At 40.5% G+C, this 27738-nt stretch overlaps 1 protein-coding gene and 1 long non-coding RNA gene across 8 annotated transcripts in view; one reads left to right on the top strand and one right to left on the bottom strand.

The window, feature by feature from the left end:
- Positions 1-20903, bottom strand: part of SLC12A4 (solute carrier family 12 member 4) — a 47042-nt gene extending 26139 nt beyond the window's left edge. Inside the window, exons 1-3 of one of the 6 annotated variants that reach the window (XM_051771358.1) lie at positions 20515-20663; positions 3941-4217; positions 450-544 (exon numbers count right to left, since the gene is read on the bottom strand). In XM_051771358.1, coding sequence (XP_051627318.1) covers positions 450-544; positions 3941-4112 — 267 coding nt within the window. In that variant the 5' untranslated portion in view covers positions 4113-4217; positions 20515-20663. Of the gene's footprint in view, positions 1-449; positions 545-3940; positions 4218-8942; positions 9044-10267; positions 10396-19833; positions 20093-20514 lie in introns of those variants that run through there. The other 5 variants (XM_051771360.1, XM_051771357.1, XM_051771361.1 and 2 more) reach the window with 5 other exon arrangements.
- LOC127462618 (uncharacterized) lies at positions 20268-26219 on the top strand. Of its 2 annotated transcripts, none has more exons than XR_007900505.1 (3): positions 20268-20391; positions 22148-22378; positions 25615-26219. It is a non-coding gene; the product is annotated as an uncharacterized LOC127462618 (long non-coding RNA). The 2 variants fall into 2 exon arrangements; XR_007900506.1 differs by having other exon boundaries at positions 24378-26219.
- Positions 26220-27738: the final 1519 nt, after the last annotated feature.

Here is a 27738-nt window from a genome sequence, read left to right as displayed (position 1 = left end):
AATGTTGCTGTGAAGCTGTAACTCAGAAGCCCAGCTGGAAAGCCACACAAAGTCCCTCTGCACCAGTTCCCAGCACCTGAGCTTCTGAAAACATTTTTGAGAAACTAGGTCTTAGTGTGCCGTAACACACTGGCATTTAATGCAGTGCCAGTGAGGCGGGGGTGTGGAGGGTTCTGCTGGGCTTGGTGTGACTCCAACTGGCCTCTGGTGTGAGCGCCTGGTCCTCCTTCTTTCCACATGGAAACAGTCACTTCTCTCTGCCCCACAGTCCAAACTGATCAGAATATCTGAGCTTTTTCATCACACAGGGTATCTCTGCCTGCTGATACCTCAGACAAGAGACACACATCCACAAAAAAAAGCATGTGAGAGAGAAGGATGTGCTTAATCCCTCCCATTTTGGAAGATCACAAATCACATTAGGAGTATAAAAACCAGTTAGAAATTACCTCAAACAAGGCCAGATTTCTGTCATAGTAATCACCTCCCTTGCCCGCTTCTGTACTGTTCAGGAAAGGACTGTTTTCTTTATGGTTGCCATGACCTGCAAAGAAAAAAAGAAACAGGTTTTGAATAAGCAGAGAAAGACAGACTTTGTAACCTTGACAAATCCATAGGGAATAAACTTGTTTAGTCAATTGAATTTGTTTATTTTAGTATCTAAAGTTATGCAATGTTAGCACTATCAGAGGTGTTACTCTAAAGGTAGAATTATTTCTATTTCTACTCCTGTATCTCATTAAAATAGCATAAACAGTCACCTCAAAGCAAAATTTACAAGTAGGGTCACAGCTACAAGGCTTTATGTGCCTTTATTCTCTAACGTTCACTTCTATAACTATTTCTTACATAGAATAGTGACAAGTGATAAGACACTTCTCATGCACTTAGAAATCATTATTAACGCTAAGAGCAACTTTTGAGCCATTATGTCCAAACTGATTAGGTAGATTTAGTAAGACTTCAAAGACTAGATTCTGTTAGTACAATACAAGTAGACAGATACCAAAGCACTCCCTCCCTTGTTTTTTATTATTGTTTGTTTTTTATTATGCCCACTAATCCCAGACTTTAACACACTCATCATGTCTTTACCCTTACTGTGTTTTGAACATTTAGACTGTGCATTCTTCAGACTCCTCTTAAAGTTAAAACCTAACATCAAGTACAGCAAAAGCAGAGCATTCACATACACAATGAACAATGTTAAAAAAATGATAACATGGAAGATCAGTAGAGCTTTCTGTAACAAGTAGTAACTTAAAAAAAACCCAAACAAACAAGGGCACTATAGTTTAAAATAACCTTTGGAGAGAAAAAAAAAAGAGATTAAATTGATTTCCATCTTCAGAAATTCTCAGACCTTCGTCTCCCACTACACTCTGCTTAACAAACAAAAATTCTTTTCTTCTGCCTGTACCTCTTCACTCCCTACTCTTTCAGCCAATACAAATGAAAGATTTCCAAGAGCATCTCTTCAAGAAAGGATCAATCCAAGGAATACTTTTTTTTCTATTTACAAAAGAAGTAACCACTAAAGAAATTAAAAATGAAAGAAAAATTATTATCCCAAATGAAAATACTGCAAGTTAAAGAAGTATTGTACACTGAACACACCAAAAGCAAGACATTAAACAGCTGGATTTTTTTGCACGTATTTTCAATTATTAAGGTAATTAATTCAGCAATACTACAATAAATTATTTTAATATAATTGAAGTGAAAATATCCGTGCCCTCTGAAATCTGAATCAACTTGCAATATGAACTTAACAGGCAAACAGAAGAGTCCTCCCCTACACACAGGGATCAGCACACACCGCACTGTTACAAAAGTAATTGTTATAAGCCAAAAAATTATGAGAACATTCAGTACTATTCTTACTGAGGGGAAGGGATGCATGGAAAGCAGCACAATTTGCTGGAAATCACTGACCGTGCTTTGAACAAAATTTTTGGAAAAACAATATTGACAAAAAACAGAGGGATTTTCAAGCTTCTGGAAGTAAACAGCTGATCAAAAATATAGGTAGAGAGCAGTCTGTTGTGTTTACATGCCTATTGCCTTTCTCACAGCTCTGACACAACTAACCTCAAAATGTTAATTAGCAGCTGCCTTGAACAAGTGGGCTCAGCTTATTTGCTGATCCCACCTACATGTGAGAAATGCTCACTTTGCTGTACACTGTAAAAGTTTTTACTAGAAAAACATCAGTAAGCTTAACCATACAGCATCAAAATCAAATGTTTATCAACTTCAGCAAGGTAAAAATCTGCAAAAACTCCCTGGTTGCTGTATTTGTTAAGTCTACACTGGCAGCAGGACTATAGCAGATCAATTTTGCTGCGGTGCTCTAAGCTGTGCTGCAGTCCCACCTTCTTGTTGTGGTTAAAGTACATTTGTGATTTTTGCTGAGGAAATGGAGTTATCTGCCATATACATTTTACTCATTAAATTGGACACTAATGATGGTGCAAATGATGACAACAGCAACAGAAATAGCCTACTTGATTCTTCAAGACTGGTCTCTACAGTATCTTCTCACCATTACACTTTACCAAACACAGTAGGGTCATGAGCAACTGATTTGTTTCCTCATTGCTCATATACTATGTAGGAAATCCTATATACTATATAGGATCCTGTATACTCGCTCTGGTGACTGAATGTTTGAAATATCAGACTGATTTTTTTTTTTAATCACAGTGATTTTTAAATCAATTCTTTGCTGTCCTAGTTTTCCTTGTTCTTCCATCAGGAACCTTATCTTACTATTGTCTCAAGTCAATATAAATGGGCATTCCCTTACTTGTAATGCTTACAGAAATTCTCACCCTTTTGATGTATAAAATCACACTGTTGCCAAGACAACTCATACTTTCAATCTCAGATATAGTATGACAACTGTTTTGCTCTTTCAAAATGCCAAGTCTCTCATTACCATCATCGATATAACCTATCCTTATTTAAGAAAGATCACTTCATGCCATCTCCCCGAGTCTGACAAAGACCAGTGACTTCAGATGAATCTTCATTGATATTATTTTTCAGATGCAACTTCATTTTATCAGCAGTGAATTTTTCACAATTGGTCTCTTCAGAAACTCTCTCAAAGAGCTTCCATCTTCTCTCTCATTCTCAATTTGTATGTTCAAGTATCACCATTCGATTTTCCTTCCAAATTTGACCCCTTGGTGTGCTCGCTTTATACACCTTCCTGCACACAGGAAACCCAAACAAAGCAAACTGCAATAGAAACATTAGTAGAACTAGTGACTGGAAATAGAGTATTGGTTTTGCAGTTGCTAGGGCACATCTTCCTCTAGAGGATAGAGAAATACAACTGGCTTTTTACCACATTCACAGCGCTAGCTCCATTATCCTGTAATAACATACAGATTATGAATTACTGCAGACAATGCAAAAATAAAAGGGGCCTTTCCTACTAATCTAATGAAGTGCCACATTAAAGCCCCTCTCAAACACTGTACACTTTCAACAGGAAGTGAAGGAGCATAAATTTATATGCAAGTTCTTTACAATGACACCCTAGTTTCACTTCACCACTAAGCAGAACTGGGTGCTGCAGAGATGTGTGCTGATTCAAGAAGGGTGCTACATTGCTAAGTTAAATACAGCTAATTAAATGACAGCCAAAAATCACCTTCACCACACTTGCATGTTCAATGCAATTTCTACTTTTCAGACATGTTCTAAATTAAAGTGTTCATCTTACTTTCTCTCTTTCCATATTCTGTTTCCATTTCACAAGTAAAACCTATAGCAGATGACCCTTTCCTCCAGAAGAATCACAAATGTACTTTGACAAAACAGAACGGAACAGACTGCAGCACAATATATAAACTGCACTGCAATAAAAGCTTTGTCTGATATATTCTGTCTGCTAATAAGCAATACCAGCAGCTTCCAACAGACTTACTTGCACGGGAAGAGCTTGTTATCTCCATCAGTTTTGGAAGAGAGTGGATGTGACCTCGGAAAGCTACTCTGGGGAATTCTTGCCCCAGCTTCACACGAGGGCAGTTTACATTCTGAAGCACGAAGTCTCCTGGGCAAGCACCATCCTCTGACATGCATACAGTTTTCCACATTCTTAGTTATCAAGTCTTGGTCTTGGCCAGTAGCTATGTGGTGTTAGTTTTCATCATGCAAGATTGTTTTGCAAGGAACATTTCTTAAAGAGGGAGCTATATACTCTGCAATAGAGAACAATTGATTTGCCTTAGTGCCTAATTAATCTCAAATTTGAGGCAGGCAAACTTTATTCCAAGTAGGCTAATGTTTCCTCTTCACTTGTTTCGGTGCTTCTGAGTCTTCATTATCTTTCAATTATTAAGGCATTTTATTTCTGAATGCTACCAGTTCTCTTCCAAACCAAATAATTCTATTTGCAGCCACCACTACAACTATACAGTTTATCTAAACATCTCCAGCATAGTTCCCTGAACATTTTAGAGCTCCCCTACTCAGATATGGACTCAGATCTATAGAACAAGTTCCTCATCATATGGATAACCTGAGTTCCTTAAAACATTAAAGATGGTTCATGAACAAAACCTACAAACTCTAAGTGTGCATACTCCCAGACATACAAACAAGCTCAGAAGACAGAATAAAAGCAATAAATGGATGTCCAAACTTTTGGCTACCTTTTATCTCATTGCCGAGAAAAAACACTGTGGCTAAATCTGTAGCAGATATTTTACTGATTGGTTTTATTTTGTTCTTCTCCAAAAGGTTAATGTTGTCTTTACTCAAAAAAAATGAAAAGAAAAAGATTAAGAACACAGAGGACAGTATCCATGTTACTGTTTTCCTTCTAGGAGAGGATTAGGCGAGACAGACATAGTTTCACTTGCTGAATGCAAGTCTTTTGTGCGAGCCATTGCATTTTCTTTAGTAACTGAGGGATGAAAATCAGAATTTAGAGAGCATTACAAACAAAACATATATGAAATTAACTAAAGAACAGATCAGTGAGGATAAATGAAAGCTGAACAATTAGGCATAGTGAGATTATTGTAAAGAGCAGGAAAGTTCACAGCGATAAGGTGTACTCAGCCAGACTACTAAAATAACCATCCCTGTGAGAAGGTGGCAAGAGTAGTTGCATGGCTTGACCTGTCAAGGTTTTATTCTCCTCTACTGTCAGCTTCTGAACTCCCTTATAGAAAACCACCACTCCCCTACTTCATCATGTTCAGGTAAATAAGTGGAAATTAGTGCATCTTGAAACAACCGCAGATTTTTCCACGTGGACACGACTAAGTCAGAAATGCTCACCTACTGCTTATGGAAGCTTTATCCACCTGGCAAGTTAAGGCATGCTGAAGGCACAGATAGTTTGACCAGCTTCAGTCTGGCCAGCAGAGATAACACAGGAACTGAAACAGTAATGCCAGTTAAGCTACAATAAGGTTTTAAAATATTAAAGAAAAAAAAATCTGAAGAGGGCTGAACTTTGATAACAAACTTTTGCCACTTTGCTTCTACAGGCAATCTGAGCTAGTTAAATGCCAATTGGCAGAGGCACACACACCATGCTCACAGTATCTCAGGTGGAACAGCCTCAGACAGGAAAGCTGGACAAAGCTCTAGATACGGCTGTGACCTGTGATGATGGCATGCAGGGCTGCCATAATCCTCCCTACCTGAAATGTCAAGAGTTACATCTTAAGTGACGGGCTAAATTTCTTCAAATAATTTTACTGCGAATCAGAGCACAAGTCAGAGCGGGAACTGAAATGCTCAGCTTGACAAAGAAACCTGTTGGTTTACTTACATCTATAACTGACAAACAACACATGTATTTCCTAGAAAACCCAGCTCAAAGGACAGCTCAACACGCCTCCCCTCAATATAATTTAATTTCTGGAATAGCCCGAGAGTTAATATCTCACTTTTAATTGTACTGTGCATGTCCAGACTCCTTTATGTATACCACAGTAAAAAATATTGTAATGAAACAGCCTGTCTAGCAGCTAACACCACTTTTTGCTGTTATTCAGACACTATTTCACAAGTATCACTGGCTACAAAGCCTGTGATAGTTAAGGACACAAACCGAGCCATTTTCATGCCCATGGAACATCATTTAATCTGACTATTTCTTTAGTTAAGAAAACACATTCATACTTTTAATATTCCATCTACAAGTAACACTGGAATCTAAGACTAGAAATCAGAGTTGATATCCAAGTAGTTGCTGTGGATTTCCTTTAACCTAATTTCAGCTATCTAAACAGCAGGCAGTTATAACCAAGTAGTCACACTTTTCACTCAGAAAGAGATGGCCCAATTAACTGATTCCTGGAGTGCCTCCTGTGCACCTTGGCATGCTGCAAATTACCTCTAAAGAGAACCTAACTTAAATAAAAGCCTAATTTATGGGTGGTTTAAGGTATGCAAAATTTATCCCACTTTGGAAAGAAAGTTAGTTCTGTTCTGATTTATTTATGCACTTCCAGATTTTCATGTGTCAAGATGTTCTGCACATTTCTTCACAACTGGCAATTAAGCCAGAATTTATTTTGATTTTTTGACCACAAAGCCAAAATAGGTTTGCTACATTGAACTGTTCTCACAAGACCTAGGAACAAATGCATACACCCACGGTAGGTATTCTACAGGGGAAAAAAAGGTAGAGAAACAATGGGATTCCTCCAAACAGAAATTATTGCATAACTAGGTAATTTTATTAGTCGTAACATTATTTTTGAGGACATTTGCTCACAGCCTTATGGATGAAGTTTTTATACTAAAAGCTGTCCATGTCCGTTTTTATTACACTTTGGGGTTTTGGTTTGTTTTTAAAATAGTTCTTGAGAAAGCCCTACCCAGATGTCAATAAGGATAATGCTTTCCCAAGCACTTGTACTGTTCCTCCCAAAGGCTGGGTGATGTTCAGAGCATTCTGCTTGTCACCCACTGAGTATTGCTGAGGAAAAGAAAAACCTCAACACCTTTCTTGGCCTTTGCCAGCAGTTCAAGGACCCTGGTACCTCCACATTTCAGGAGCCAAGCATTCAAGAGTACTGCTGAAGTATATCAAGAGACTGACATATCAGGATAATCTAAAAAACATGTAGATGACAATTTGATTTCAAATACATTCCAGATCTCCTTATATTCTTTAATTATGTGGTTCCTCACATGTGGCTGGACTAAACAGAACTCCTCAGAACTGTTATGGAACCTTTTTCTTGGTTCATTTGGGAGACTGCAACAAATGAGTCTATGTACAATCATGTCTTTGCAGATATCATTATCTTTAAATTTCCTGAACAGACATCGGATATGGCTTCTTTTCTTAAATTACTCACTTTCGACAACTTAGCAGAATTCCTAATCCAATGTCAGCAGCAGTCCAAAGTAGAGATTTTCTTTTAAATAATAATAAAAAAGAGAGACTATTGAAATATTTGCTTCTACGTGAATAGCACACAGCTAGTCAGAAACATGAAGTATTTCTAAAACAAAACTTCTGATTACAAACTTGCAACAGCAGAACATGCAGCTGACAGCATGGATCGGACAATGAGAAATACTTATTTTCCCTTTAGCTACAAAGTAGTCAGTATTATCCAAAGTACTTTTTTCATGCAAAACCAGAAAGTCATGATTTAACTTTCATGTTTTTCCATACTGAAACCAAAAATTTCTTTATTTTGCAGCAGCAAGACAGTAACAGTGACATTCCAAGCTCAGAAAAAAAAGTTCTCAAAATGTTTTGATAACTCCACTAAGTTCTTGGGTTGGAGGTAGGCTATTTTAGGTGTGGGGTTTTTTTATTAGGAGTATTATATTTACATCAGAAACAGAAGCAACAGGAAATAAATAGCATTGCATCTAGATAGATAAAACTCATTCACACTACAAACGAGTCATTGGTAATGAAATAACCCTCAATGCCAGTTCACCTTCAGCTACCAGGTCTTTTTCACTTAAGGTGGCAGAAAGCAGGCACTATAAAATCCCAGCTGACCCAGTATTTTATGAAAATAAAGGTCAAAGTCACACTAGATAACAACCCATGCAACAATAAGGCTATATGAGAGGAAAACACAGCACAACGAAAGGACAGATCTTTCCCTGGATAGCTTTTAGGCAGCAAAGAGACCTTCTGTACTTGAAACATAGGCTCGAACTCAGTTACACTGACAACACTGAACGCTCACATGCCTGATCCAGACACACACTTCCATCAGGAACTGCAGCTTAGAGACCAAACTATTGACATTCATGGGTATATTAAGAATACATGGTGTTCATTCATTATTATATTATGTAATAACATTATTTGTTTGACTGTCAAATTGACACTGTCAATATAGTTTGGTGTTTACTGATTTTTACCCAACTAGCAAAGGCGTGATTCTTAAGATTCATTATGCACTACACAGCAGATACCATGTACATATTTATAATCAGCAACAGCTATGGCATCTACAAAAGTGACACAAAGTGCAATTTTACCAAAAAATAAATTAGGAAGATGCATTATTGATAACATATTCATTCCACTGAAACAGTTCAGAGTTCAAAAGACTGCATTTGCCTGTGTTCTGCATGAAAGAAACAGCAAAAGCTTTCCCAGACAACAACCTATGCAACAGTTAGGCTGCACCAGAGCACGAAATTAAGTGTACAATTAAGCACAGATCTTGGATTTATCGCTAGATAAACATGTGAAATTACTATCAGACTTCTACTGTACTTTACAGAACTAGATTAGAGAATATCTTCACCAATCAAGTTAACTGATCCTACACAGCTTGATGGATTTAACAACTTAATAACCTTGTGTTTCAAAAAGTGAAATGATTTTATTCTTCAGTTAAGTTACACTGATAGTTTCAGAACAATTGTCCTAGAAGCCCTACGATTCTTTGTAGGTACTAATATCAACACAAAGTACTTACCCTTTAGCAATAGCTCTTTGCCATTTTCAGTAATTTGGTTTACCATTATTCTTCTTCCTGCTCTTAGCACATGCTTTAGTAAATGCCTTCCCCGTGGAGTCCTGAGAATTGGACAAGTTTAATAATATTGTATTCCCAAAAGAACTTTCTTCTACCTGCTCTGACAAAGTGCTGGCTGCAATGTTGAATTGGACTTCCAGGACACAAGAGTTTCTTACAGAAAGCTAAGCCAACACTGATATAATCCTGGCACTATAATCCTTTCAACACTGAGAAAACATACAAATGTCAGGATCTTACTCAAAATGCTATTTGCCAAATCCAGGCCCAGCCACATTTAAGAGGCACACTGCCAGCTCTTTGCACACTTACTCAGAAAAGTGTGCCACAAAACTGCTGCTTGCTCAGCGTGGAATCAGACAGCATTTTAAACCTGCTAATGCCACGAAAAGTATAGCTCTGTGATGTTAGCCCTGCAGGCATTTCAGCTTTCAAGTGAAAACAGCGATCTATTTCTTTCCATCTTCAATATGTTATAATATGGTTACCCATTAACCATATTATATACGAGATCACAAAAAAAAGCATCAGCACAATGAAATGAGAGGTTTATATAAGATACACAAGTAAATACCAACTTGATGATTCTAAGCAGTTCATAATTACCAGAACCCCCATCATTGTGCCCATTCACAAGGAAGTCCTCTAGATACCAGCACACACCACACTGAGACTTATCTACATGATACAGTAGGTACAGTCACCAAGAATGTCTGTGTAATTAAATATGTCAAATCACTTTTGAGAAATTGGATTTAGGAACTCACATCACTTAGGAGCTTTCAAAATATAACTTGTCATTGCCAGTTGAAAAAAACCCACTATAAAAAACAACCTTTGTACTTCACTGTAATCCACTTCAGAGGTTCTCTCATGTGGAATGACTCCAAATCATTTCTCACAACTATCCTCCCTGGAACTCCATCCTTTCACATGCATGAAGGCACCTCAGATACAGAATACCTTGTATCAAAATACAAGGAACAGCATTCTAGCACTTTCCCTGCCTCAGGAAAAGCCTCTTGCTGTAAAATGTTCTCACTTTCTCTGAGAGACAGTAACATACAGCTATTAGACCAGCATGCAGATTCCATGCAATATTCAATCCAAGTTCACCTTTCTCTCCGATATCAAATACAGAAAATTGTTTTCAGCCCTACAAGTGTTCAGCTGACCATGGCTACACAGCACAAAAGATGAGAGAACAAAACAAAAAAAAAGTCAACACCCCCCCCCGACAACATACACCACAATTTTGGACATACCTGCTCCCTCTTTCAGCTCAACATGGGCCAAAGAAACAATTGTACAGGCACAAACCATGGAGTGAGAGAAAGCAGGTGGGAACAGTGAGCATTAAAAAGTCAATACTGCCACCAGCTCAAAAAGCTTCCTACAGGAAACAAGTGGAAAGAGAGAAGGTATAAGCTAGAGTGTAAATATCTCCAAACATGCAAAAAATAACAGAAAAAAAAGGAGGTTTAATTACTTTCAACATTTCAATGGATGTACATTCTATGCATTACATCATGTACAATGTACATTAACTAACAGCTACTGTCTACTTTTGGAAGACAGTAGAAAGACATTGGTAACTGGTTACAGCTTATTTTGAAGCCCTGAATGTTCTATTAATTTTCAGTTAACTCATACAGAAAGTGCTGAACATCAGATATTTCTTACATTTGAGAAGTACTGTGTTCCATGTGAAAACAAAGTTTGTGAGAGACTTTTTGCAACTAAGGAAAGGGGGGGGAGGGTGTAGTAAGGAAAAAAAAAAAAAGACAGTTAAATCTGTATATGGTCCAAGGTTGAGATCCAAGGATGACCCAGTGTGAAGTGCTGCAAACAGCCAAAACTCACTGTAACTCTGGCCATAATACTTACAGAAAGTACAAGTCAGCAAGAGACTTCTCCAAGGAAAGGGAGTCACTCCTTCCCAGTGAACATTTTAGAGAGTGGAGAGCACTCTGACATTGCACATGATAAGCAACAAACCACCGTCCTTCTAAAATCCATACATTCTAACATACATTTATAAAGAGCCCACAGGTCTTCCAAAATAGCACAATATGTTTCACACAGTGCAACACACAGTACAAACCAAGACAAATTCAGATATCTGGAAAACCCACAGTTGCTTTTATCATCATTTTACAAGAAGTTCATCCATTTGCAAGAGCATCAAAGTAAAGTCAGTACAGCACATTAACTCACAGAAACTTTTCGAAGAGCAATGGGCAACATTAAATCACTTTTCTGCTCCAGTCAGAAATTAAGTAGATGCAATAGAATCTAAGTCTAAAGAAACTCAGGGACATACAATGGTGAGTTTACTCCAGCTAAATATATGCTTCTACCACAAAGTCCACAATACAGTATCTTAAAAGGGCAAAGGCCAAATATTGCAATTAAATCACTCTGTGTGTTGTTTTCAGTTAGAGCTTTAAAGCTCCTTGCGTGTATGCTAAAACGCATCTTAACACCATGCAGATAATCATCCTCCTGTCTGGTTACATAGTATTGGGATCTACCAAACACAACTCAGCTACACCTCCTTTCATGTTTGGCTACCCCGTCCCAGAAATTAATCCCTGACATTGCCACCACATTTTCCAGAACACAGAGACACATCAAAAGGGAGTGGTTGGTGTCTGCCTAGGCAAAGAAGTCAAGATGCAAGTTCCATGTGGGAACTGAAGCAAGGGTTGGTTTGTGGTGCTCTTTATAACACCTGTGCCCTGGAGATCATGCCCTAAGTACAGGGCGAAGAACACAAACAGGAATCAAGGGAAAGGAAGGGATCCTGTTACGGGGAGATGGACAAGTAGTATTACTACCGAACACTTTGTATGGTAAAAATCACAGACTGGACAGTTAAAACCTTAGCAGAACAAAGCCAAAAAAATTCGGGAGTTGTAGGTTCTAAAATCAAACCTGCAAGACTACTGAAGAACTTCTGCCTTTGTCCTTTGCATCAGCTCTGGACACAAACATATACTATAGCAAGTAGGAGTAAAAGTAAAGTCAGTTACGCTACTCAGAAGTGGATGAGGAGGACAAAGCTCCCGAATGCAAAGATAGAAGGCAGAGGAGAAACAGTAATGTGCTGTCCTCTGTCAGAGACAGCAGCAGCTATGCTGTCTTCTTGAATTACTTCTAGTCCTGACTCGGATCTGGCCTCCGACATGGAAATCCAGAGGTGGACTTTGCACACAGTAACTAAGCTCACGGCTGCTCGGCTTGCAAGCAGAGACAAGGTCATAAAACAAAGTAGTATTGCTATAGATAATTTTATGGAGAACAATTATACTCCAGGGCATAAAATCTGTGTTTTACTGCAGCAATCAGCAATTTAAAGTATGCAAGAGCAAGTCTGAACAAGTTTGCCCTCCTTAGGAGTTACTCTGAGTCAGCAAACAGGCAGCTTCTAATGGCACACCATAAAAACCCTTTTTTCCCTTTGACATGGAAGTGAAAGTCAGAAGTTTGGATGGTCTAATCTGCTTCACGATAAGGGGGGAAATGTAGTGATCGAATGATGTTCTAAATCCCTCAGATAAACACTAGAAATTGCTAGCTACTGGTAGGCGATGAAAATAAAGGCTGGTAATTACAGTAGGGGAAAAAAACCCCACATATAGTTCTGTTCAGGCATAATTAGCTTGAACCTATACATAGTACAGCATGCCTCTGCCCTAAACACAGCTCTGCGTCATTGCTCCTCTCCCAGGATCTTGTTATACAATTTCTGCTACAGTTCCCTTCAAGCCACCCTGCAACATCAGCTTACAGCTTTGATTCTCATTTTCAAAGCAATCAATGGTTTGCATCCTAATTATATTATAGACTACATGTCAATCAATGAAAGAGTTGGGCTTCTAGGACAATGCAGGTCACTCGGGTGGAATGGGGAGAAGGGAGCAAATTAAGCATTCTGGAATCAAGGGGATGGACCTGTGGGCCAAATATCCATGAGACATTAGGCAAACCCAGAATCTGAACACCTTTGGAAATGCTACTACTCTATTCCTTATGCAAATAAGTTTCCCGGCTTCCTGTAGCAGCACTGTGACACCAACACAAAGGTGGGATGATGACCATCCCTTCACTAGAACCAGCCATTTCCTCCCTCACCCCTTGCCCTGCTGCCCAGCCCAGCCTGGCACTGGCCTCTCATCTTCTGCTCAGCAAAATGCCATCTCATTGACATTTCTGACAAGTCGTAGGCTGCCTCCAATCAGCAAAGCAAAACTGTCAAGTTATCAAACTTCCCCATTCATCCATAAGATAACTGAGTCAAAAGCTCTTTTGGGGCAATTAGTGCTTTATTTTGCATGTCAAACTTCACATCTCTGTCCTACAGAGCACAAAGAAGATCAAAAGATGATTAAGAAAGAATTCCACCAAGCACCTTCAATAGGAGCAAAATTTTTGAAAAAATGTTTTCCCAGAGCTGTTCTGACCTATACCTCTCCTGCTCAGACATGAATTAAGACTGCTGGAAAGTAAACAGCCTTCTTTTCCAGGCCAAACCTAGCACCTACCACAAAACCTAAAGCCATATTACATGGCCTGTTAGGAAAAAATGCTACTTCATTAACTCCAGGAACTTCTTTTTACAGTTTAGAAGTGAATTTGAGACTTGTGAAACAATGTTTAAAATAAAAACCAATGGGGACAACTAGGTAGTCAACAGGCTACAAAATAACCTCCAGATACAGTTTTATATATATATGCATATGCAGTTACAGCATAAAAAATGCTGTCATATCAAAAATCCGGACAGTTTTACCCTACATGCATTGTAAGACATGTATTTTTTGTGGCCATGTAGACTTACATTTAAAACCAGACATATTAATTGTCAAGTACTTGATTCTGAGAAAAGACTAACATTTTTTGCGTACAATATTTCATTATTTTGCTTGTTTAAAACCAAGATATTGTTTGTTTGGCAATGACTACAGCAGCCATTGTGAAAGATGCACAGTTCTCCATGCATGACAAAATCCAAGTATGCTGAAGGAAATCATCCAAAGCAGCTCAACTGAAAGAACAAGAACAGTACTACTCATTGCTAAGGGATCACTTGGCAGCATTTAAAGAGATGTCTACTGAAAACTAACAATTAAGAAAGAGGTTTTACTAAATCAAACAAAAAAAAATACTGAAACTTTACTGTCTGAGAATAGAAATTAGCTTACTACAATTAAGAGATTTAAAATTTCTGATTCAAAGGTTATTGAAGACAAAGGAACCAACCCTAAAATGTAACTTAAATAGACTTTAGACCATGTCTTAAAATGGTGCATTTTTCTTCTCTGTAGTTCAGGTGACAGACAAAAGTATTTAAAGAAAAACCTCAAACCAACAGGTTGAAGACACAAACCCTTCGATCAAATAAATCTTGCTCTACATATTGGTGCTAACAGGACTTCTTTAGTTTAAAACAGTCTGCACATTATTTGTTGCAACACAATCAAAAACAGGTGTAAATCTTTAACTTGATCTTGGAAGGGGAAACTCAAATGCAGCTTCTCTCTCCCTATGGCACTGTGTATCCCTCCATTCTGTTACATGCACTTAAAAAGAAGTCAATGATCACTAAGTCTGCTCTTCCTCAAGGTGCTTGTTGCCAACTCCAGCAAACAGCATTTATGATGTTTGGCTACATTTCCTGTCAATGAGACTGCAAACTACCCTAGTCTTCATTCTACATCGAACTTTAGAACAAAAGCCAAATTTAAACTTTACATTGAAGAGCATGCAAAAACATTCTTTAATTTTGTTGCAGTACAGAAAAGAAAGTAAATGTCACTGTTTTCTTTAAAGAACTGAAACACTGAAGAAATTTGAAACAGGAAATTGAATAACACACACAGATCAATTTTATACATGAGAGAGAGATGTACTACAAACACAATATAAGAAACCCAAAAACGTATTTAAGTTTCTTTAGAAAAATTCAGAGTGAACAGAAGATACAGCTTCAGCATATTAAACAATTCCCAAACTTAGTCTCAAATTAAGTTTGAAATGGGCACTTAGCAAGCATTTGCAGGGAGAATTACATGGGGAATCCACGTCTTTTCATGTGCAATTGCTTAGCTTCTACTGCAGGTGTTCTCCAAAACACAAAAAATCAGCAGTTACAAAAAAACAGCAGGTGGTTGTTTGGGTTTTTAACAATCTTCTCTTAGTTTTTTGCAACGTGCAGACCCACGCATACAAGGTCACGGGAGTTCCTTTCACATCACTTAGACATATCACAAAGATTCTTTCCAGAGCTTTTTCAAATAACTGAAATACCAGAGAATCCACAAAAAGGCCCATGTTTTTCTATATTTAGCGAAATCTCCTGGTCACCAGCAGCTGGCACCATGATCCCTTTGGTACCAGACAGCTGCAGCCTCTCCAGCTCTGCCTTTATCACTGCACAAAAGAGGTATGAGACATGCTTAGCAAAAGTAACAGTTTATGCAGTAACATGAACTTTTTTCTTTTCCTAGACAAGCATTTTAACAGATAAATTAAATATCACAACACCGCATGCTGCTAAAAGAAACTGGAGGTATCCACCATGGGCTCCACTAAAATGAGCTTCTCAGAAATTCTTTTGCTTACAGGTGATAAATAAAGTATATACCATCCCCTTCACCCACCCAACTGTTTTAAACAGTTAACTATGTCACAAAACACTTTTCCACTCTGATTTTTCACAAACTGAATTCTTAGCTTTCCTTATCTGAAGCAAGAGTCAACTTCTCCGTGCACTAGATTGTTGAGAAAAGTATTCTGGAATCTAGCACTCCTATCAGTGCTATGATAATTGCTGATTGCTCAAACAGCAAGTAACAAAAAAAATTTAAAAAAAAGAAAAAAAAAAGGAAAAAAAAAAGAAGCCAAAAAACCTCCCAGGATTTCAAAAGTATGACCCTGCTGCTAAGACCCCTTTCAGTTTCTGCATTTCAAACCATAACCATCGTTGCGTATCCCAGAAGTACCCTTTATGGAGCAGAAACATATATTGATGTATTTAGCACTGACAGGGCATCTTTAATATCTCCAAATTTACACATCATACTTTTCAGAGAGGGAAAACAAATACCAAGCTTAACAGAATAGAAAAAAGACCCTTCCTCATCAAAATGCAGCTATATCGAAGAAGATGAAGTCTCTATACCACTTTCAGCAAGAAAACAAATCACCAGAAGAGATAGTTCCCTGACATTAGTATTGCTATTCTCAGGTTACTTTCTTTCCTCCCAAACAATTCAGAGGTTCTGCCTCAACTCCACCCCAGTCTGCCTCCTCCATGACTTCTTTCTATAGTTGTGAGGCAACATGAAAAACGCTGAAGACACATGTGCTACAGAGGTTATGCAAAAATATTCCACTCCGACCGCTGTAACTGTGCCATTTACCCACACTGCTGCCAGAAGTTCTTGAATTAAGACAACTTAGATGGTATTTGGACACGTGTTTCTGTCAGTCCTATTTAGCTGTAGTGTCTAATTTGTTACATGATTGATGTTATATTATCTCTGGACTTCGCCAAAACACGTACATGTAAGAAGTAAGCACTTTGAAGAAGAATTTTTGAATTATTTATGTGTCCCCATTAAAAGTATGTTCAGACATATTTTATGTGAGCTTTATTTCAAGTCTTGTAGAAGACTGAAAATCTTTACCAGTAAGTTACTATATACTAAAAGCAGTGAACCAGGAAGAAGTTTATAGTAAATCAGAACTTTATCCACATTCTCAAAAACAGCTTATTGCTAATGAGCAGCAGAATCTGTTGCTGCACAAAAGCACTGAACACAGTGCAGAATGTAAGTGTGAGGAAAAGGTCTCAAGTCCAGTTAGAGAACTCTGGGCTGAGAGGAAGCCATGTGATAACTGGAACATAAGCAGAGCAATTCCTTGGCAAAAACCAAGGGTGGCAGCCGACCAAAGCTGGTTAGTGACACCAAGCTGATTAGTGTCTCATTTCTACATACAAAAGTCAAGGGAAGATAAATAACTTCCCACAGGACACATGACATTGCCGCACTTTGGTTAACAGGGTGCACAATCACTGTGGAGTTGAGATTCCTATTAAAGCAAAGTGTATTTGGTTTTTGTAAACACTGTTCAGACCCCACTGTCCCTCTTCTTGCCTTGTATACCCAACCTAACATGCTGGCATTATTTCAAAGACTGAGGGGATGCCAAATTCACATTTCTCATCCCTGATGATCCATAAAGAAGGGCTCACGTGTTTATCATCGGATCACAAGATAATTCTTTGTACTTCTTTTTCTAAATGAAAGATGTCAAAGCCTATTAGAAGCAGTGGCAGTCAGTGGAACCTGCTTAGAAAAAAAAGGCTGATTTTATTCACAAGCAAGCACTGGAGCTATCTGGGAAGGCTAAATTATTGCACACTAACTAATGTCTTCTTATGGAAATGGTTGATGAGAAATTCTATTACGTCTGTGGTGTTTAGATGACACCCTATCACTTGATCATTTTATTTATTTTTTTTTGCAACCGGACATGCCTATCTCGTATTGGCCTTTTTAGCCACCAACGCGCTTGCAACAAACGTGGGTAGAGCCTTTCCCAAATCTTCGTTCGCGAAGCCCGACCATGATGATCACTTGATGTCCTAAAGAACGCAAAATTCAGAAAAAAAAATATAAAACAGAGCTATGACAAATAAAGGTTGGAGTGAAAAGGTCAAACTGAAATAAGAATCTGTCAGAATCATAAGGAGCAGCCCAAGAGATTGTGCAAGGAGTATTGGACAACACAGCCACTACTTTGCATGGTTACAGTGCCATGACAGACCATACTCTTGAAGGGCCATGAGTCACCTTAACCCATCTTCAATCAAACTGAGCAATCCAAACAAGTTTTTAAACCAGGTTCTGAATAACAAGCTGACAAAACAAAATCTTCCCAGGAGAAGATTCACAGAACAACTGCGACCAGTTTCTCACACTGACTATGGTGGAGCTCCTGGACCGCATGGAAAGCTGGGACCATCAACACTGCTTAGGTAGCTCTGTCTGCACACACCGCAGTGCCAATACCAACTGTGTGCACTTCCATAAGGCCACAACCTACAACTTGAACTGTGCGCTCAAGTCAAACAGTTTACCTTATCTGGAATCAGGGCCATTACCAACACCAACAAATCCCTCCATGAGCCTGCTATCAGCTGCCACAGAAAGCTCTGGAGGGTCACTCTCTTCCCTCCAGTCTGCAGGCTCCAGCTTGTGCTAACCAGCTGTGAGATACTCTGCCTTCAACAGCAGCTTCCATCTCCACCGAGTCATATCATCAACACTCTTCCCGTAGGAGTGGCCTGAGTACTCTGCATAGGATGGAGAAAGAAGCACCAAAACCCAAAGGAATAACACAAGGAAGTTCAGATTCCCCTCTACAGAGCTACAAACTCCCAAAAAATAGGAAGAGACAGAAAAGGCTAGTGGGGAAGAACATGCTTGTCAGTACAAGTAGGCAAGACATATCTTTATACGCACACCCTGAGGATATGAAACAATTACTGTGAAAGTAAATTAAAAAACAGAAGACACTTATAGTTCAAACAGAAACAAAACTACCTACCATACATTAACAGAGAAGTTACTAGATATTTATAGCCCTTAAAATGAAGAGACTCTGCTAACTTCCATTAGCACGGTTGTGCACTGCAGTCTGAACAGCAGTATGTAAGAGACCACAGCTTGCCAGTGACTGATGGACTGTGACGGGGAGCTGAGTGAGCATCTTGAAGTGTTTTGTTTGCATATATCCTACGGGCAGCCTCATACCCAAATGAGAGGTGGTTTGAGTTGACCTTCCTTTATCTATCATGGCAGCAGCTTCCACAAGCCACACTTACCAACCCATGGCCAAAGCTAGCTAGTGGAAAAAGCACTTCACAAGATCTCCACCTCGGCCTGCTGAGATGGGTGAAAAACACCTGTTATTTTCATGCATGTGAACTATATGGTAAGTAACCTGAGAGTAAAACAGACCTTTTTTACAAAACAAAGACCAGGCCCTGCACAGCCTTTAGGGCTAGTACCTAAAATTGTCTGTGATAATAGACAGCTTGGGAAAAACAACTACCTTTCATCACTCCAAAATACCCACACTAGACATGGAAAAAATGGACATAAACAGACCTACTTGGTATACGAAATCTAAAATTTCTTTGAAAACTATACAAAGAAAGAAAGAAAAAAAACCCCAGTGGGTACAGATTGGGAGATTAAAGTACATATTCTCAGAGAAATGAATGAAGTAACAATGAGGAACTGAACTTTGTTCTTAGGACAGTTGAGTATCACTCAGCAAAATAACCCTGTTGGCTTCCTTAAGCATAGGCCTGAGCAGTGCAGACTCCCTTCAGGGATTACTGTACATCCAATAACATTTGCAGTCTGAAAAGTTTGACTGCACAGGCAAGGAAGAACAGGTCAGGTGTTTACTGCTTTTTCTTTTGTTGCCTAGAGTCACGCATGATTCACAGAGGGTAAGTCAGATTCACCAGCTGAGCCCATGGGAAGATCCTCTTCCTAAAGATTACAGAAAACTAAACGTAACCAAGGCAGAAGAAAAACACAGATTGCAGAAAGAGCTAAAACAACCTTGTACCAGAATTACTCTGCTCTCCAAATCTAAGCATCCTTCACATTCCCACTAGAAAGACTCACTGTATTTAAATTATTACCTAAAAGTCACAGCAAAACACCAAGACAGGCTGAGCACTGATATTAGCTGCCTAATTAAAGAATGTACTTCTCACCACCCAAAATCCCCTTCTACTTACGTGATTTTCTTCTGTAATTGGAATAAATTAACCCCAAACAAAAAGCAGCTTTGCCTGGCAGGAGCAGTTGTGAGCTACAAAGGCACAAAGCACTTGCTGTAGTATTCAAGGGCCCGGTTTGCTAGACAGCTGTGTTTTTTAAGATGATACAAACAGGAAAAGCAGCCACCTAAGACGTTGCTAATTTAACTGACTTCGCTATCACCCGTTTATTTTGGCAGTGGAGCACTGAAAACACTTGAGCGTATCTCACCGTACTCTTATCACTCTGGAGACGGCAGCTTGTGTAGAAACGATAAGAGCCGTCCCTCCAAGCCGGCCCCGCAGCCCGCTGCACGCCGGGCTGTCAACAAGGGGCTGGGGGCGGAGGGAACTCCCGAGTGGCTCCCGTGCGCACCGGGGGACACCGCGCCCACAGCACCCCCGGGGCAGCGCCGCAGCCGGGCGGGTTGCGGTGCCGCCTCTCGGCCCCGCCCGGCCCGCCGGGCTGACAGTGGCCACAGGGCTCACCCACCGGCCCTGGCAACAGCGGAGCCGCCGCCCGCCCCAGCGGACCCGGTAGGGCTCCTCATCCGGGAGCGCCCCCGCCTTTGTGTGCCGCCGCGGCGGCGCGGGGCCGGGCTTGCTCGAGCCCCCGGAGCGCGGGCACCGCCGCCCCCCGCCCCAACCGTGCGCGCTCACCGTCGGAGCTGACGGTGTCGTAGGAGTCACCAGGGGCGGGCACCGCGGCCGGCTCCCGGTAGTCCACCCAGCTGAGCCCTTCTACGCTGTCGTACTCGGCGCGGGGCTTATCCTCCACCGGCACCACAGTGAAGTGCGGCATGGCTGGCGGGGCGGTGAGGGCTCCCTGCGGCACCGCGGCGAGGCAGGCGGGACGCGGCGCGGAGCCGGCGGCGCATTCCTGCCCCGTGCGGTCACTTCCTCTCAGGAAACCGCGCTCCTCAACTCCACCCATTCCACTGCGAGCGCCGGGGCGGTGCAGCTTCTACCGCCCCCGGGAGCGCTGGGCGAGCGCCGGGTGCGGGGGTCCCTCCGCCGGGCGGGCGCGCTCAGCAGCAGGGGTGCAGAGGAGGGGCCGGAGGCGGCGAGGCAGTGCGGGGAAGGGGGAGCCTTCGTCCCGCAGTCATCGTGACAGGAGCCGGAGCCAGGGGCGGCGGGAGCGGGGCGGGGCGGGGCGGGTGCCCGCCGCCCTCCCTCACGGGCGCTGCCCGGCCACCCCGGGGAGGAAATTTCCCTCTGCCGTGTCCCGGGTTCCCTCCCCCGCCGCCGCCATTTGCTGGGCAGGAGCGATGCGGGGAGGGGAGCGGTAGCGAGGCTGGGGCCGGCAGCGAGCGCTTCTTGCCTGGGGCCGGGTGGTCCCGAAACCGCCAGAGGGGCGGGGTGCTGCGGGGCAGGAGCCGAGCCGCGGGCAAGGGGAGCCAAGCGCGCCAATTATGGATGTCACGGCTCCCAGCAGGCGGTTACTGCCCCGTCCGGGGCTAATGAAGCGGGCGCTGGCACCCCGAGAGTGGCGCTCGGTCCATGCAGGTGCCGGTAGCGGCAGCTGGACCCGCTTTCTGTGCTTGCAGTGGCAGCACACAGTGATTCCCCTTGTGCCTGCCCTCGGCTGTGGCTGCATGAAACCCTCAACAGGGACGTGGCAAGCGGAGCAAGCCCACGGGAAACATGGCAGCGCCAAAGGCGTGGGGGCAGCGGGAGTAAGAGCGCTGCCCCGGGGAGATTTGCATGCAGCCTGGAGCCGAGGGTGTTTGTAGCTGTATGCAAAGCACACAGTTGCTAAGACAGCAGACGGCCAGGGCTGATGAACTGTCGCCTCGCTGCAGAGGCAGGGGCCGGGGTGCACCATTGTTCTGTCCCACTCAAGGAAGGCAGTGGGGTGACACCCCCTCCCTGACGCCTCGGTGGCGGCAGGGTTCCTCAAGCCTGGGGCACGCCAGACTCGCAGCCTCCTGTCCCCGAGAAAGCAAAATTCGATTTTGCCTTCACATTTGAAAAAGCTGGCGCCAGCAATGGGTATCTTGGCCCTCATTTTGTGTATGGTAGCCTTCACATGGAGTTTAAACGTGAATTAATAGTTGATAATGCTATTTATTGCCTGTGTTTGAAAGATGGCCTTGACAGTAAAAAGATCCCTTTCTAATGTGTTGTGTAATCATCAGAAAAAAGCTCTAGGAAAACAGTTTGTGCATTTTACTGTGGGCTGTCAACTGAAACTAGTTCTGTAGAATTTTTTTTTTACTAAAATACTCACTGATCAAGAAATCTTTGTACAGTGACAAGTTAATCAAGTAATAATATTAAGTTTTGTCTTCAGATCACACAGGAGTCTATGGAAGGATACAAAGCTTAGCGTGGAGGAAGAGTCTAGGACTAAACGTTTCCTGTGCTCAGAACCACCTTATTCCCAGCTTTCTGAATTTGTCCTGCCTTTTTGACAAAGCAACCCCCAGGTCACTGGGAGAAAGAGAAATTTGTAATGAGCAGAAGAGAAACAAACATGAGGGAGAATGCTTTGTTCAGGAGAACTAAGTCTACTTTTAATTAGGTGAGTTTTGAAATAAACATGAAGGATCCATGCTGTGGAATGACTACTGCCAAGGGGGTACAAGTCTCTCAGTTCACTTAATACCAAGTTGCTGGTAGACCACCTCTGGAGAAAGTCAGAGCAATTACACCTCTTAGTATTGATCAGACAGATGGAAAGACTTCTGTAAGACTCCTATGCTTTCATATAACCTACATTTTGCTTTTGTCTCTTTGCTCTGTTAGGGGAAACAAAAACGATCTTCATGTGGCCATATGTATCTATAACAGTGTCATCGATTTTGGAGGAGATTGAAAAAAAAAACCAACAGAATTTCCTCTATTCAAAATTCATGGGTTTTGGCCTAGGGTGAGATTTTTTTTCCCCTCAGTAACCCTAAAATGAGCACGTTTTTAAATGCAGTCCCACTGTAAAGTTTTACTTGCCATTTCTGTGGGCAAGTTTGACCAATTTTAACAATCTAGAAAGCATTTCTGGTAATTTTAGAAGCATTAGTTCTGACAGATGAGAAGCATCCTAATGCACCACTTAGTCCACTGTCCTATCTGCAGCAATATTTTTTCCCTTAGAGGAATGTAGAACAATGGGCCAAAAAATAGCATTTTCTGTTTTACCCTCTTTGGTTTAATTACATTTCATTAGTGTTTATGAAAAGTATGACCTAATAAGCTAAAGCCCAGCAAGAAAACAGGAAAATACGTAATTGGTAGGGAATAAATAATTTTATAGAGAAAAAAATTATAACTCCCCATTAAGCCAGTTAGTTCATGTTCAGTCGTCTTCTTTCCTGTTTTCCACTTTATAAAGCTTTTGAGTGGAAGTCTCTGGTCTAAGTAAGCTGCCCTAGATAAGAAATATGTCCCCAAAGTTAATGTTTTTAGAGTCATCAGGAAGAGAATTAGACTGGGCACTTCCTTCTCATCTTGCTTTTCAAAGCAGATGTGGCAAGGAGCTACTTTTCTTTAGGACCTTTCAGCTGGAAGCTTATACCTACTTAAAGCAGTTCACAAATGCCCAGTGGCTTATTAATTAACAACTGAACTGTGTCTTTGATTATATGATTTGTAGTTAATAACAATTTAAAAACAGTTCCTTCTTATCTTCCCTTCTTTCTGAATTTCATGAGGAAATGCCTAATTTTAAATAGTTTATTTTGTCTAACTAGGAAAATCAAGGCCAAGAAAAAATTATCACCCTTAGAATTAAATATGTCATGAAATTACAATTCAGTTTTTTGGTTTTTTTTAATTCATCTGTAAAATTATGTTGCCCCTAACATTGTTTGGGGCATAATACCTCAGAAGTTTAAATTAATTTTCTGTAAATGAAGCTTTGAAATACCTCATTGATGGAGTAATCTGTCCATTTATTGCTATCATTGCTGACTGTAATATTTATGTCCCCAGGCAGAATAAGTGGCCTGCTCAGAGGTATATACAGAGGATGCACTGCCCTAGAAGCCTGAAGGATAATCCATAACTGTTTATCCAAAATACATAAAACTTCTTGAGTGGAATACCTTTATTTTGGTATTTTAGATCGTAATCATATTGCATCTCTGTTAATACAGACCAGTATGATGCTCCTCTCCTCTTTGTCAACAGGACAATCTATGAAACTCTGCTTTGAAACCATGGGAAATTCTAAACCATATAAGGTGAAATGTCGTGAATCATCCAGTTAGTAGCATGGTACTGGCCCAGAAATAAAATACATTCTGTTAGAACAGAAATAAGGTTGCTGGCTAGAGGAAAGGTTGGCAGATTTATAGACAGCATAGATCTAGCATAGTAAAAAGATCTCTGGGAAACTGAAAGCCTGCTCAGTTAGCTCCCATACAGTTAAGCACAACACCCTGATACCTGGGAGTATTAAACACTTGCAAGATTTGAAGCCAACTTTTTTTTACCAAGCATAGAGATATTTAAAAACTATGTAAAGAGAAAGGCTGGGATACACATAGCAGGGAATCTCTAACTGCTATTTATTGTTTTGAAAGATTTTTCCCACTGGAGTGGAACCTGGATGACAAGTAGCCAAGAGCTGACATCAGAAAAAAATAACAAAACAAAATTTGTCACTGCCAAGGTACAGCTTCCCTGGACATGAGGCCTGACAGGAATTCTGCAAGTTCATGACCAGCATTTCACCACAGTGAACTTCAATTTTCAGCACATTCCTGCTTCTCCACATCCAAGGATCACACCAGCTTGTGGACAAAGCAGGCCAGAAATTTGCAACCTGTCTGCAAAGGTTGTGACTAACAAAGACCAGGATCTAGTTCACCCATGACAAAGATAGGCAGTGGCTGGAAGAGGTCCTTTGGAGAGGACCACAACATGTACATGTACATGTGAAGAATGGGGGATGGTAGTCAATGCTTGTAGGAGACACAATGTGAAATCCTCCATATGCCATCTCCAGGAGAAAAGTAAAGCAAGGAAAAACCACATTATAGTAATACAGGAGCTCTTATGCTAAAGGCAACTGAAAATTTTGCTGTTCTGCTAGAAAACATCACAGTTTAAACATTAAAAGACCACAAGAGGACACTATGGTGCCACTTATCTTCAACATTTATTTACTTTAAGGAACTTCTGCTTGACTTGTAAAATTGCTTATAACTGTATTTGATACACGGAATAACCATTTATAAAAAGATACCTTAATTTCATCTTTAGAAACTGAAAAGTCTTTTAGATATCTTTTTTTCCTACTCAACAAGGTTCTGTAAATTCAAATAAGAACTGTGTCAAAGTTTTCTACAACAAACTTTTTAAACACTGCAGTAATTTTTTGTGTAGAATTCAGATGCTGGGAAAAATACTACTCAGTGTTTTATTGTTGGGGTTTTTTTAATCTTTTTTTAAAGGGTCAATTTTCAGATCAGTTACATTTTTAGCATGGATTGGTTTGTCATGGTGCATTTAATTTTTAATAAAAGGCTCAGAGAAAAAAACTGAGCACAGGCCTAGACGAGATTCTTTAGATATTGAGTTTAACTACAGGACACTCAGGGAAATTAATCCAAATGGATTTTTCAAACTCTATGAAGCTTTTTTTTTCAAATGTTTGTATTCCAGACTAAAGGGACCTTCTTTTGAATTGCCTGACAAAACCTGTATTAGCTTCAGTTTTAATCTCAGATATTTTGATCTTTATTTTGTTTCTCAGCAACAACCCTTGGAGGACATTGAATTTTGCTTCCTGAGCTCTGTACTTTCCTTTCATTGCAGAGTTGGAGAAAGAAGTGCTTTATGAAAACATATAGACCAGGTGCTGACAATGGGCTTCAGAGGAAAATACCAGATATAGAGAGGAAAGAATCATCCTAATGGAGTTTACAAAACCATTTGGGGAGAAGCAACAGAAACAGAGCAAAATGAAGTGCCCTCTCACCTGAGTTATAATTGTTGAGGCCAGAGCCTTGATTAAAACCTGCAACATTTCTCTGATGTAAGCTAAATGCGGATCTTTGTTTACTTTGCTTTTGCTTCCCCTCCACTATTTGTTGACCCATGAGAGAAGCAACTGACCAAGTAAAAGAGGGGTTGGTTGTTGCTTTTGCACACTCTGAAAAAAAAAAAAAAAACAAACAAAAACTTCACAGGTTGTAGGAATTTCTCAAAAAGTGCAAAAAAAAAGTGCAGACACTGTGGAAAGAATTGACACCATTGCAATGAGTGCCAGGAAGCAGAACAGGCTACAAGCAGCTCATCTGGTAATACTGGACTAAGCGACTGAGAGGTTCTGTCTCAGTCACCGAAGATCCTGGACATTTGTGAAGTACAGAAATGGAACAAAAATGCTTCCCATTACCACAAATTTTGGTTTTCCTCCATTTCCTTCCCATTTCCTAATGAAGTTATAAATAAACATGAAGGTTAGTAAAAATCTCTGGTTTCAGAACATAAAAAAAGTAAAATTATAGGAGAACCAAAACAACCATTCCCATCTCAAGTTCTTCTACATCGGTGTAAAGTTTGTAGGTAAGGTAGCAAGACAAAAATCAAGACCAGATTAAAAAAAAAAAAAAAACAGAGAAACAATTCTTGAAACACTGAATCAAGCTTTCCAGAACAGTTCAAGAAGGGTTATCCAGCATCACAGTCTGTTCTGAAAATAGTTCAGCAGATCCACTAACATATTGCTCTGGGTCTGCAAATTCAATCCAACAAATCTTGAGTAACTGAAAGTCACTGTTAGTGGGAAGACTCTTTGGGTTATTTAATTTTTTTGTTGTTGTTGTAGTTTAGACTTGTTACATTTTCAGAATTTGAAACAATTTGATCATTTCCATGTATATAAATCCAGAGAAGAACAAACAGAGCTGCTGCTTTCAATAGCAAATGGAAGAAATCCAAGTTGTTGCAGTCTCACTTTGCTTTTTCCCTCCTCCCCTCCCCTAACACTGAGCACAGTTAACCCAATCACTGACACGGTCAGCAGGAAACTCATCCCTTGACAGAGTAAAACAGTTTGCAGCTAGACCAGTTCCCTGAACCAGCATACTATATAGTTACACAAACACCAGTGCTGTCTCAGGGGACAGGGAGACAACATGCAGCCAAGAAACAGAGCAGGAGTGCAAGCAGAGCAGCCAGAGCTGGCATAAACTGCTGTGGCACTGCAGAGGGGAGAAGGATGTAATGATACCTGGCTTTTCAAAGTTGGTTCTGTGGAGCAGATGCCTACTGAACCTCATGTGTGATATCAAGCAAAATTAATAAACTTATATTTTTATAAGTGGTTAGACCTAATGCACAATGTTTGCTGAACTTGAAACATAAAAATATGCTGACATGTTGTTTGAGCAGCTAAATGGTATGCAAGAAGGAATGTTGATGGTAAGCAGTGGCACCACTGGGTAGTCTATATCCACTGTAAAACATGCAGGAGTCCTTCCATGGCCCAAACAAGTCACCTGCTGGGTAGAAGTTGGACATAGGAATTGAACTACTCAGATCTTACAGAACAGGTTTGCTGTATATGTTATACCATGAATAGACTTTGAAGGCTTGGTTTCTAGCATCACCACTTGCCCAGATGAGACAACTGGGAACTGAAATAATTTATTTCTCTGGCTGCTACAGTCCATTAGTCTGAAAAAGGATAGTACTGAGTCCTGACGTCAACCTTTTAGAATCAAATCAAGAGTCTGCATCAACATTATGCCTGTAATTTTTGGCTGTTCATATCACACATGTAAAAGCACGAGCCTTTGATTGATTAAGATGCCTTGAATTTTGGGTCTTATTTAGAAATTCAGCCTAAGGTACCTGATAGTACATAGATTTTAAGATTTACAGAAATAGCCGTAAATATTTTCAGAATTCGTGTTAGCACAACTTGTTATTTAG

The sequence above is a fragment of the Manacus candei genome, unplaced genomic scaffold, assembly GCF_025592945.1.
Source record: "Manacus candei isolate 608988 ecotype Guabito, Panama unplaced genomic scaffold, ASM2559294v1 h1tg000131l, whole genome shotgun sequence".
Taxonomy (NCBI): domain Eukaryota; kingdom Metazoa; phylum Chordata; class Aves; order Passeriformes; family Pipridae; genus Manacus; species Manacus candei.
Note: the sequence above shows the minus strand (reverse complement) of the source record. Positions and strands in the feature narration are given on the sequence as shown.